Source organism: Myotis brandtii, unplaced genomic scaffold (genome assembly GCF_000412655.1).
Source record: "Myotis brandtii unplaced genomic scaffold, ASM41265v1 scaffold422, whole genome shotgun sequence".
Lineage (NCBI taxonomy): Eukaryota > Metazoa > Chordata > Mammalia > Chiroptera > Vespertilionidae > Myotis > Myotis brandtii.
In genome coordinates, this window is record NW_005366171.1 from 1790969 (window position 1) to 1803451 (window position 12483).

Genomic DNA, 12483 nt, shown 5'->3' on the forward strand with positions numbered 1-12483 from the left:
CCTGCGACCCTGACACCGTCCCCACTCCTCTGAAGAGGCAGTGGTACCAACATCTGAAAATACACTCCAAGCAGACAAAACCAAAGAGGGATGCTCATTCTGAGAGCCTGAGCACCCATGAATAGGGACAAAGGCAGGCCGGGGCGACGTCTCTCTCCAGCCCACCCCCATTACATGGGTGAAAACACACAGTCTCTCTGGCAGAGCTTCGGGGTCTCTGAGAATTAAATCAACCGCTTGAGCTTCCCCTCAGAATCAGCTATGAGGATCCCCTAGACCCGTGGTCGGCAAACTGCGGCTCACGAGCCACATGCGGCTCTTTGGCCCCTTGAGTGTGGCTCTTCCTAAGCCTTAGGAGTACCCTATTTAAGTTAATAACAATGTACCTACCTATACAGTTTAAGTTTAAAAAATTTGGCTCTCAAAAGAAATTTCAATCGTTGTACTGTTGATATTTGGCTCTGTTGACTAATGAGTTTGCCAACCACTGCCCTAGACTGAAGAACATTCAGTGAAAAATTACTGAAAACAACAGCAGCACTAGAAAACGCTCGCTTACAGTGCTACCTTCTTTTCACCATTTTTTGAGTCTCCACTGTGGGTTTTAAAGTCCAATTTAATACCGTTTCTAAGGGTTTAATGTGCGTGTCAGGGAGGAAATCCTAAAGGAGCGCCGTTTAGAGACTGTTCTATTTGAAGAGTTAAACCGCAGGGTGGAAGGGGTCCCCGCCGCAGCGCGCTATAACCTGTTGGCTCACGCTGACAGGCATTTGCCAAGCCATCGGGGTGAAACACAACAGAAAGTCACAGAGCGCTTCCAGACCACAACTCAAATTCTTGGATTTTGGTTTTAGCTCCAGACAAATACGTTCGTTTTAAGTACTCTTCGGGGGTTCCAAGAATGTCTGAATTGTAGAAAATTTAGGAAACACAGATTGTGGAGAGGAACTGCTTTAGTGTTGACTTCTGTTATGAGGAGCCTGTGTCTGGAATCAGCCTGGGGGGCTTGCCCGAGGGGAGAGAGAGGCCACCTCTGGAAGTTCCAGGGTTCAGGATGAGTGGCCTTGCCAGTGGGTGGGACCCACAGAGGGAGGGGTGCTGCTCAAGCGATGGCTTGACCTATAGGTGCCCATCTCCCTCCCAGAGTGACTTCTCAGGAAGCAGCTTTTGTTTGTTTTGTTAATCCTCACTCGAGGATATTTTCCCATTGACTTTTAGGGAGAGTGGAAGGGAGAGGGAAAGACAGAGAGAAACATGGATGTGAGAGAAACACATCCACTGGCCGCCTCCCACACGAGCCCCGACCAGGGCCCGGGCTGGGGAGAAGCCTGCAACCAAGGCACATGCCCTTGATCGGAATCGAACCCAGGACCCTTTGGTCTGCAGGCCGGAGCTCTACCCACTGAGCCCAACCGACTAGGGCTCAAGAAGCAGCTTTGAGCAACCAAAGGGGAGATGCTCTGAGCCCAGATCACTTATGCTGCTGGCATCTTCATTCTTCCTGACGCAGAGCTCTCCTAAGGGTCCAGAGAGACCAGCAGGAAAATGAAAGCCAACTGCCACTCCATCCAGCCTGCATGCGACAGAGAGCTGCACGCTAGAGGTGGAGCGTGAAAACCCTGCTCAGACACTGACGGTGACCCCGCGGGTGGTGAGAGCCATCAAGCCCATGGCCCCCGGGCATTCTCTGACCGTGCTTAGCACCAAAACAGACTTTCCGGTTAGGTATAAGGAAGGAGCCATCCTGCCTAGAAAATGAGGCAAAAGTCGTCTTCCACAAAGAAACCCTTGAAAGGTCACTGAAACCACAATTAAAATAATAAACCTACAAATCTGTGAGTAAGAAATGGGAGAACTGAGGATGGCCTCATTCTTACGTTATTAAAAAGAAGTCAATAGTCTAATATGTAGGGTACTTCCTTTGAACACAGGCACAGGCAACCCTGGGAGAAGAAAGGCAGCCACCAAAATGCGATTATGTGGCTTGAGAAAAAGCAGAGCGGAATTAAAAGCCCGTCATTCGGTTAAAAGTGGCTGACTGGCCACATGCACTCAACCCTCCTCCCTCCAGAGAGTCCACTGAACTAAGAGAGGAGTAAAACAAGGTATCAACTCAAAGCAGAGAGAATAAAAAGAAGGCCATCAAAGGAGTTTTCTGCAAATGTATGGAGGAATAGTAAGCGGTGGCATGGGTGAAGGAAACCACGGCACAGAGAGCCCAAGTCTGGGGGGGGGGTCCCCTGTCCCCTGGAGCCTCAGAGGCTCAGAGTTCAAAAATGCAAAACACAGGGAAGGCCAGGCCTAGCCGGGGGCTGCACACGGGGCAGAGCCCGGGAAGCTCCATGGGAAGGCGCCAGCCCTTCCCCACCCGCCCTGGGCAGGGAGCAGGCTCGCACTTGGTGCTGTGGTTTGCAGCACGTTTTCTGAAAAACTTGGCAGAGTGTCCATTTCTCCTGAGACATCTAGTCATGTTTGAAATGTACTCTTTTGAAAGATTAGAATCAGAGACTGGGAAGTTTGAAGAGACCGCAGAGCCCAGCCGCTTGCTCTGCCAGGTGAGGGAGGAGAAGCTAGGGTCACTTGCCCACGGTTACCCAGCAGCAGAGCCTGGATGTCCGCAGCCTCCAGACTTTCTTTGGCCCAAGCTTCCCTTCTCAAGGCACTGAGGGTGGGAGATTCTCAGACGAGACCCTGCCCCCTCCCAAGCCCCCCCCCCCCCCATTCGGAGCGGTGAATGCACGTGTGCTGGTTGTCGCTCAGGAAGAAGCCCTCCTTACAGCGGCACTCGTAGCTCCCCAGGGCGTTGAGGCAGGTGTGCTGGCAGCCGCCGTTGTTCTCCAGGCACTCGTCCACGTCTGGAGGGGAGAAGGCTTAGCCTTGGCGTTGGTAACTGTTTCAATGCCCCACCCAGCCCGGCAGCTCAGGGATTCCTACTGAGCAGAGATATGGCCCCTCTTCCCATCCCTACACCACAGAAGCTCTAAGAATTGAAGCCAGTGGGACCCCCAGATGATTAACCAACCCTCACGGGCCTGGGGCTCACTTAAGAAAAGGCCTCCCAGGTGCACACAAGAGAATCAATTCAGTAAATATTGATTGAACACCCTCGCTTCCCAAAGCACGGTGCTCGCTCGGGGAGGCAGTAAAGCATACAGGAGTGAGATCAAATGCCTTCCCTCCCGGAGCACGTCCTTCTGCGGGAAAGAGACAAATGTACAAGTAACCGTGAGACGTGGTCAAAGGTGGCACAGAGGAATGAGAGGGCACGTGTGGCTCTGGGTGTCAGGGTGGGTTTTGTGGAAAAGCTGGTGAGGGATGGGCCCTGCAGGATTCCTTCAATTACAAATCAGGAGAAGGGGTTCCAGGCAGAAGGAGCATGAGAACCAGCGGGAGGCTGGGGAGCATGGGGTCTGGTCAAATAGCGGTGGGTCACCCCCCTGGGCTGGGGCATGGGTACAAGCAGGGGAGGTACAGGAGAGAGCTGTGAAGTAGATTCGGGGTCACCCTGCAAAGGACCTTGAATACCAAGCAAAGGAGGTCCCACGTTATTGGGGAGGCAGTTGGGAGCCACTGGAGCAGGGTGGCAGGGTCAGACCCCCATGTTGGGAAAAACAAGGCAACCCAGCCGCTGAGGGAAGGACACAGGGAATGGGAAGAATCGAAAGCCTGGGGGTCCGGCTTCACACGAATGCCTGAAATAGCCCCGCCTAGTACTGGTGGGGACCAGGCCTGGGGCCTGGCAGTGGGGATGCCGAGGGAGGAAGAAATAAAAGAGGACTGTGGACAGGTGCCTGCAGGGCAGAGAGCCACGTGGGCATGTGGTGGGGTGGCCAAGAAACACGGAGAAAAGCAGCACTGGGTGTAGAGATGGGGGTGGGGAGTGGTTGGCCCCCACCCGGGGAAGGTCCGCAGGTGGTGGGAAACCTACGCCTGGTGTTGCAAAGACGGCACATTTGCTTGTGATGGCCTGATACGGGGGAATGTACATGAGACAGGAGTGTGGGAAGGGAGAGAGGGAGCCGAAAGGGAGCCGGAGGTGGAATGTGGGAGAACACCAGGGCAGAAGGAGGTAGAGGAGACAGCAGGAGCCCAAGATGGGACCATCAGAAATGCAGGGAGGGGGATGCCTCCCCCAGTGCCGCCCCTCAGGGTGGGGAGAGCGGACTTTCCTCCCACTGAGTCACAGGCACATGGCTTCATCTATATACTTACCGAATTGCATTCTCAAAATCTTTTTTTTTTCCAATTTGTACCTTTTGACCCCTCAAAATCTTTTACTTATTTATCTCCACCAGATGGCAAACCACTTAAGGACCAAGATTTGTGTCTTATTAGCACAGCCTGCAACCTGCAGCGGTACCCAGGCTGCCCAGTGCATGAACAGCCAGGAGGCGAGCACAGCACCACCAGAGCCGAAGAAGAGGAAACTTCCAGAGACGCCTCGGACACGGCAGAGGCTCAGGGAGAAGGCTGATCTGAAAGCCGTTTCTCCCCGCCCCCGCAGCCTGATTTCCCACGTGCCTATCACTAGCTCCTGGGCACATTCGTCACAAGAAAATTCACATTTAAATATCTGTTATCTGGTTTCAAGCTTCAGATCTTACCGTCATCGGTCTTCCCACTCCGAGCAGATGCCTTTCTAAACTGATGGGCCGAGAGCCATCCCCTAAAGCCTAACAAACTTGCCCTTCTTTGTGCCAAAGGGCGAAGGGAGCACATTCCTGAGGATGAGCCACGCTGGAACACACCTGGCCTCGGTGTTCCTCAGCGAGGACTCACGGGAAGCCGGAGCGATCTGCTTACCTGAACCCCGAATCCTGCATTACTGTTGGGGAAAGGTGTGCTCTCCTCGGAGCTGCCACACCCCAGCCCAGGTTTAACCCACTATTCCTTTTCGCCAAAGCAATTAGAGACGTGTCATTAAGTGAGGTGAGGCGCTCTGATTGACTTAATACAGAGTGTGTGTGTTCACAGGCACACGTGTGTATCACTAGGTTGGTGAGTCTCTCCAGACGGTAGAACAAGGTTTTACAACCCGGGCTGCATGTTAGGACCCTGAGGCCTGAATCTACCTCCTGAGACACTAATAGAAGTAGTCTTGGGTGAGACCTAGGCCATGGTGTTGTTTTAGTTAGTTAGTTAGTTATCCTCACCTGAGGACACATTTCTATTGATTTTAGAGGGAGGAAGGGAAAGGAGGGAAGGAGGGAGAGAGGGAGAGGGAAGGAGAGAAAGAGAAGAGAGAAACATCTATTGATAGCCTCCCGCACGCACGCCCACCGGGGATTTTGTGCCCTGACCAGTACTTGAACCCACCACCTTTTGGTGTTGGGTTGACACTCCAACCAACTGAGCCACACCGGCCACAGTGGCCATGGTGTTGCTTTAAAACTTCCCAAGTGATTCCAACGTGCAGCCAGAGTGGAGAAGCACTGCTACAAAACCCAAGAGCTCTGCCCTGCTTCCAGACGCTCAGCAAATAGAGACTGCATTCGGGTGGGGTGAGCAGCGCGGAAGGGCTGCGTTTCATTTTTCAGGCTCACAGGCAATTCAGATCTTGGAGGACTCTGGGGTGAGTGCCAGAGCTAAGTGGTGTTTGTACTTTGTAGATTCTGGCTAATACGCCTGTGGCTAAGGTGTGGTTAGGGGAGCCAGGAGAGGTGAGGGGGCCAGGAGAGGTGAGGGCTCATCCCACAGAGCACAGGAAACGGCCACTCCTGAAAAGTCCTGACTCTGAGCTTGTTTCTGGTCACAGAGTGCTTCAGCCCCTTCCAGGTGAGCTGGCAGAGAGGTCTGTGTATGCTGTCCTGCCCTTCTCAGTGAACCATTTTGTTTTCTCATGCCTTCCTTTTAAAGCAGTGGTTCTCAACCTTGGCTGCACATTAGAATTACCTGGGAATCTTTTTTAAAATCCTGATTTCTGGGCCTCATCCTCCAGAAATTCTGTTTCTTTGTTAAGGGGTGGGGCCACAACATTAGTAACAAAGAAACAGAATTTCCGGAGGATGAGGCCCAGAAATCAGGATTTTAAAAAAGATTCCCAGGTAATTCTAATGTGCAGCCAAGGTTGAGAACCACTGCTTTAAGGGGCATTGTTTTTTTTTCTTTGTCTGGTCTTGTTTGCACATAGACCTGAGAAGTACCTTAAATAAGATCTGCTTTATCTGCACCCAACTGGGTTAGCAAAACTGGTGGATCAGCTCATCCCACAGGGAGGAAAAACGAAACCAAGCACCCAGGTTTATGCACTTTGGAAAAACGAAGTGCAATGGCAAAGTGTAGCTAAAGGTCAAATATCTGTTAGGTGTGTACAGAAAACCAAGCTGGAGATTTTAAAAAGTCCCAGGTGATTCTAATGTGCAGCCAAGGTTGAGAACCACTGTTTTAAAGAATCCCTAGCCTGTTCAGGTAGGGTCAGTGGATGCTCAGGATCTTTCTTCAAAGCAGATCCTTGCTACAAAGCCCTCAGAGAGACCCCCCAGGCCGGGAAATGGAGATAGTCTGCTGAAATATCTTGTGTTAGCGGCCAGGCCAGGAAGGACTCCAGGCCTCAGGATTTCTGAGCCGGCCTGTGCTCAGAACCACCCCACCCAACCCTAGCCCAGGTCCTAACTCCTGGATGGTTTGGCATCTTAGGAAGCTCACACTTCAACCAGGCTGTGTGTTTGAGCATAACTCTGATGACTGGGTCTGCTATCAGATCCAAATCCTCAAAATGCCACTGTTGGCAAATCAAAGGGAAATGTGAGATTTCCCCCAGAAAATGGTACCAACAAAACAAAAATCAACAACCAAAAAAAAAACAACACTACACAAACACACTGTATGCTTCCCAACAAATATACACTGAAAGTGATGTCCTTTTTTTGAGTTTTTCATTGAGTTCAATATGTTGCTGCTCTCAGGATTGTCTCTCTGATGTGGTACCGATGGCCTAGAAAATCTGAAAAGGGCTTAGTGATCCTCCAGCCCTCCATCAAGCCAGTGGACTGACCCAAAGCCTGACCTCCTATACAGGGCACAGGCAGGATGAGGCTCCAGGTGACACTGAAGTGGATAAAGGTCATATGACATGTGAGTCCCAAAGGAAAAATGCTCCACACAAAATACAAGTGCTGCCCGTACTTATCTGTGACTTCTATGCTGATCTCAAAGCATTTGATCAAGTGGCTATTCCCACTGCACCGTCAGGGAGCATCTGAACAGCTGTCCCCACAGGGTCAGGGCCTTGATCAACCAAGTGGACATCAGTGGGTCAGCCACATGCAGGGTCACCAGTGTCAAAGGAACCCGATGCCAGCTGTCTCCCATCGTGTGTTCCCACACAACTAGTAACAGCAGCCTTCAAATGCAAACAGACCAAAATACCTGCCTGCCAGGTGTACTGCATCCTCTACGGCTGTCTATCACACAACCCTATCCAACTGCTTGCTATTTCTAAGTTCTGTTTCATTCCTGGCATAAGAAACCAATGTAGCCGTAACCGGTTTGGCTCAGTGGATAGAGCGTCAGCCTGTGGACTGGAAGGTCCCAGGTTCGATTCCGGTCAAGGGCATGTACCTTGGTTGCGGGCACATCCCCAGTACGGGGTGTGCAGGAGGCAGCTGATTGATGTTTCTCTCTCATCGATGTTTCTGACTCTCTATCCCTCTCCCTTCCTCTCTGTAAAAAATCAATAAAATATATTAAAAAAAAAAAAAGAAACCAATGTAAACACCACTTTTAGTCCCTAACTCAGGAACTGAAACTCCAACAGATGTTTCTGTTTAGTGGAATACTAGGAGGATGTTGATGGAAGGTTTCTGTTTGAATTTCTCTCTACTTCAAGAAAAAAGAGGGGGGTCCACCTGGATGAGATTCAAGCATACACTCAGATTCTTCAGGACAAGTAGTTTTACCTAATTCTAGAATAGAGACACCTACAGCAGCAAAGAGATATAAGGGTAGAAGTCAAGACCCTTTTAACACAAAATCAAAGATTTTAAAGGTGACAAGTCAATGCTAAAAAGTCAGTAAGTAGTAATGATGACACCTGCCCAGCTCCTTGGACTAATGGAGGATTTATATTATGAATGATCACGATGAAAACTAAAACATGCTCGGCCAGCGTGGCTCAGTAGTTGAGCGTCGAGTGACCCAGGAGGTCATGGTTCGATTCCTGGTCAGTTGTGGACTGGATCCCCAGAGAGGGGTGTGCAGGAGGCAGTCGATCAATGATTTTCTCTCATCATTGATGTTTCTATATCTCTCTCCCTCTCCCTTCCTTTCTGAAATCAATAAAAATATATATTTTTTAAAAACTAAAACAAACAACACTAAAGTCTTGGGCCTGCTGAAGTGGACAGTTGGGCTGTGCAGCAATTCCAAATCTTTCTTACGTCTTCAAGTTTTCTGACACACAAAATCCTGACACCCGTGTTCAGGAGTTAAGTTGTACAACCAACTGGTGGGTATGGTTATTAAAGAATAAAAAGATAAAATTGTGAAATAACCAGTTAACAGTGTCCTCGTAGCTCCAATAAAAGTTAGCAGCATGCCATATGACAGTCATGAGTGTTAGGATGTCCTTGTCCCTATGTTCTCATAGGGACAAGGGCATCTCCCTTATCATAGGGACAAGAAATTCCCTTTCAGTTTCTAAAAACAGGTATGTTTTTGAGGTAAGCATCATTGATGTTTCTATATCTCTCTCCCTCTCCCTTCCTTTCTGAAATCAATAAAAATATATATTTTTTAAAAACTAAAACATTTTACCTGGTTTTCTATCAGAGTCTGATTTCTAGGGGGCCAGAAAACACAAGTCTCTGATCCCCTTTTTGTTTTAATGAGTATTTCATCAAAGGAAAACCCAGGATGGGGGTGCCGGAGGGTAAAGGAGAATTGCCGTTCCCAACCGTTGTGCTTACCAAGACAATTATGACCATCATGAGCCAACATGAAGCCATCAAAACAAGTGCAGCGGTAATTGCCTGGAATATTCAGACAGTCATGGACACAGCCTCCTTTGAGTTCGTTTTCACATTCATCGATGTCTGAGGAATAAAAGAGAAGTAAACCAGTCAGATGCTATTTCTTTAGAAATATACATTTATCTTTAAACCAGCCACCCCACTTCTAGGAATCTACCCTGAAGATACATCTCCACCAACAGGAAAATAAATATGCAAACAATTATTCACGGCAGCATTTGTAATTACAAAATATTAAAACAACTTAAATGCCCGTCCAGAGAAGAACAGTTGAGGAATGATGGTACATTTACTCAACGAAGTTCTATGCGCTGTTAAAAAAAAAAAAAAAAAAAATGGGGTAAAGATCTCTATGAACTGATTTGGTGTGGTTTCTAGGATATACTATTAAGTAAAAGAAAAATGCAAAGGAGCCTCTGTAATATGTTATCTTTGTGTAAAAAAATAAGGGAATACAATAAAACACACAAAAAATTCTAACATGCTTTTTTTTTGTTGAAATTGATAAGCTTATCCAAAATTTATATGGAAATGCAAAAGAAGGACCAAAATAGCTCTAGTCGGTTTGGCTCAGTGGATAGAGCGTTGGCCTGCAGACCAAAGGATCCTGGGTTGGATTCCGGTCAAGGGCACCACCTTGGTTGCAGGCTCCTCCCTGGCCCAGGCCCTGGTCAGGGCTCGGGCAAGAGGCAACCAATCCATGTGTTTCTCTCACATTGATGTTTCTCTCTGTCTTTCCCTCTCTCTTCCACTCTCCCTAAAAATCATTGGAAAAATATCCTCGGGTGAGGGTTATCAACAATAGCAACAAAAAAGAAACAAAACAATTTTGAAAAAGGAAAATTGTTTGGGGGACTTTCACTTACTATATAGCTATAGTTATCAAGACAGTGTGTGGTATGGGCATAAAGACAGACATAGAGGTCAATGAAACAGAATTGAGATCCAGAAATAAACCCTTATATTTATGGTCATTTAATTTCAGACAAAAGTGCTTAGGCAATTTGTCAGAAGAAGTGATAGTCTTTTCAACAAATGGTGCTGAGACAATTGTATATCCATACGCAAAAAGATAAATTTAGGCCTTATCTAACACTATATGCAAAAATCAAACTCAAAATGGATCAGAAACCTAAATGTAAGAGCTTAAACAATAAAGCTTTTAAGAGAAAATATAGAGCTTTTATGAGAAAATCTTTGAGACCTTGAGTTAGTTAAAGATTTCTTAGATAGAACACCAAACACAAAATTCATAAATTTTAAAATTTATAAATTGGGCTTTCGTAAAACTAAAGACTTTTGCATTTCAAAAGACACCATTAAAAAATGAAGACAGGCTACAGATTGGTAGAAAAGACTTGTAAATCACATGTCTTATAAGGACTTACAAAGAACTCTTATGACTCAATAATAAAAACAAACAAAATAACTCCATTTTAGAATGGGCAAAAGATTTAAACAGACATTTTACCATAGAAGATATGTGAATGACTAATAATCACATGAAAAGTTGCTCAACAGCCCTGACCAGTTTGGCTCAGTGGATAGAGCATCGGCCTGCGGACTGAAAGGTCCCAGGTTCGATTCCGGTGAAGGGCATGTACCTTGGTTGCGGGCACATCCCCAGTGGGAGGTGTGCAGGAGGCAGCTAATCGATGTTTCTCTCTCATCTATGTTTCTAACTCTCTATTCCTCTCTCTTCCTCTCTGTAAAAAATCAATAAAATATATTTAAAAAAAAAAAAAGAAAGAAAAGTTGCTCAACATTGTTAATTATTAGGGTATTCGACTTAAAACCAAAATGAGATACCATTTCACACTCACTAGAATAGTTATAATAAAAAGACAGGCAAAGACAAATATTGGAAGGGATATGAAGAAATGGGAACCCTCATACATTGCTGATGATAATATAAGATGGCACAGCCACTTTGGAAAACAATTTGGAAGTTCCTTAAAATTTTTAACATAAATTTACTGCAAAACCCAAAAATTCTACTCCTGTATATGTTTGTGTGTGTGTGTGTGTGTATGACAAATGTAAAATCATGTCCACACAATGACTTGCAGGTGAATATTCATAGCAACATTATAATAATAGCAAAAAGTAGAAGCAACCCAAATGTCTATCAACTGGTGAATGCATATTCATACATATTCATGCATATCTATACAATGGAATACTGCTCAACAATTAAAAGGAATGAAAAGCCAATAAAGGCTACAACATAGATGAACCTCAAAAGCATTATGCTATGTGAAAGAAGACAAACTCAAAAGACCACATATTATATGACTCCATTTAATATATGAAACTAGAGGCCCGGTGCACGAATTCTTGCACCAGTGGGGTCCCTCGGCCTGGCCTGCAGGATGGAGCAGAAACTGACTCTCCAACATCCCCCAAGGGGTCCTGGATTGGGAGAGGGCACAGGCCAAGCCGAGGGACCCCACTGGTGCACAATTGGGGCCAGGGAGTGATGCAGGAGGTTGGCCAGCCGGGGAGGGACCGTGGGAGGGCTCCAGGGCGTGTCCAGTCTGTCTCGCTCAGTCCCAATCATCTGAACACCAGCAGCAAGCTAACCTACTGGTCGGAACGTCTGCCCCCTGGTGGTCAGTGCATATCATAGTGAGCGGTTGAGCAGCCTTAGCATATCATTAGCATATTACGCTTTGATTGGTTGAACGGCCAACCAGATGACCAGACACTTAGCATATTAGGCTTTTATTATATAGGATGTCCAGAAAAGGCAACTTTATAGAGACAGAAAATAGTGGTTGCCTGGAGTTGGAGCTGGGAACAAGGAGCTGGGCATATGGGCATGAGAGACCTGATTGAGATGAGAAAATGTCTGAAACCTATTTTATATAATGGTTGCATAACTCAGCTAATTTACCCAAAATCATTAATTTGTAAACTTAGAATTGGTGGATTTTATGGTATGTAAATTATAGTAAGAAAGTAGTTAAAAATAAAATACAGATTTGTGTAAAAGAAATATAGGACGGCTAAACCAGAAACTACAGAGATGGTGACCCACAGTCTGTGGGAAAAGGGGTGGAGTGAAGGAGGAATGGGAACAGAGTAACAGGAATAGGAGGAGGGAGTAACTCTTCTCTGAATCTTTGTATAGCTTTTACTCTCAGAACCATAGTGATGTTTTACATATTACCCAAGAAGCAGGGGTGGGGGTGACGTGAGGGATAAAAAATGGAATACAAATAGGGGGGGAAGAAATGAATATACTGTATTATAAATGAACTAGAGGCCCAGTGCACGATTAAATCGTGTGTGTGTAGGGTCCCCTAGGCCTACCCTGCCATCAGGGCCACATCTGCCGCCCCACGACACCTTGCACGCTCTGCGGATGCTGCCAGCATCCCACGACTCTCCACCAACACCCCGCAATGCTCCTTGGATGCTGCCAGTGCCCCACAACACTCTGGGGTTACTGCCGGCACCCTGCAACGCTCCACGGAAGTTGTCAGTGCCCTGCGATGCTCCACCAATGCTG

The 12483-nt window shown here is 47.0% G+C and overlaps 1 protein-coding gene across 1 annotated transcript in view; it reads right to left on the bottom strand.

Annotated features, from left to right (window-relative positions):
• SCUBE2 (signal peptide, CUB domain, EGF-like 2) overlaps positions 1-12483 on the bottom strand; it is a 73987-nt gene that overhangs the window by 50964 nt on the left and 10540 nt on the right. Inside the window, exons 3-4 of the mRNA XM_014545898.1 lie at positions 8907-9032; positions 2723-2855 (exon numbers count right to left, since the gene is read on the bottom strand). Of these exons, the coding sequence (XP_014401384.1) occupies positions 2723-2855; positions 8907-9032 (259 nt within the window). The remainder of the gene's footprint in view (positions 1-2722; positions 2856-8906; positions 9033-12483) is intronic.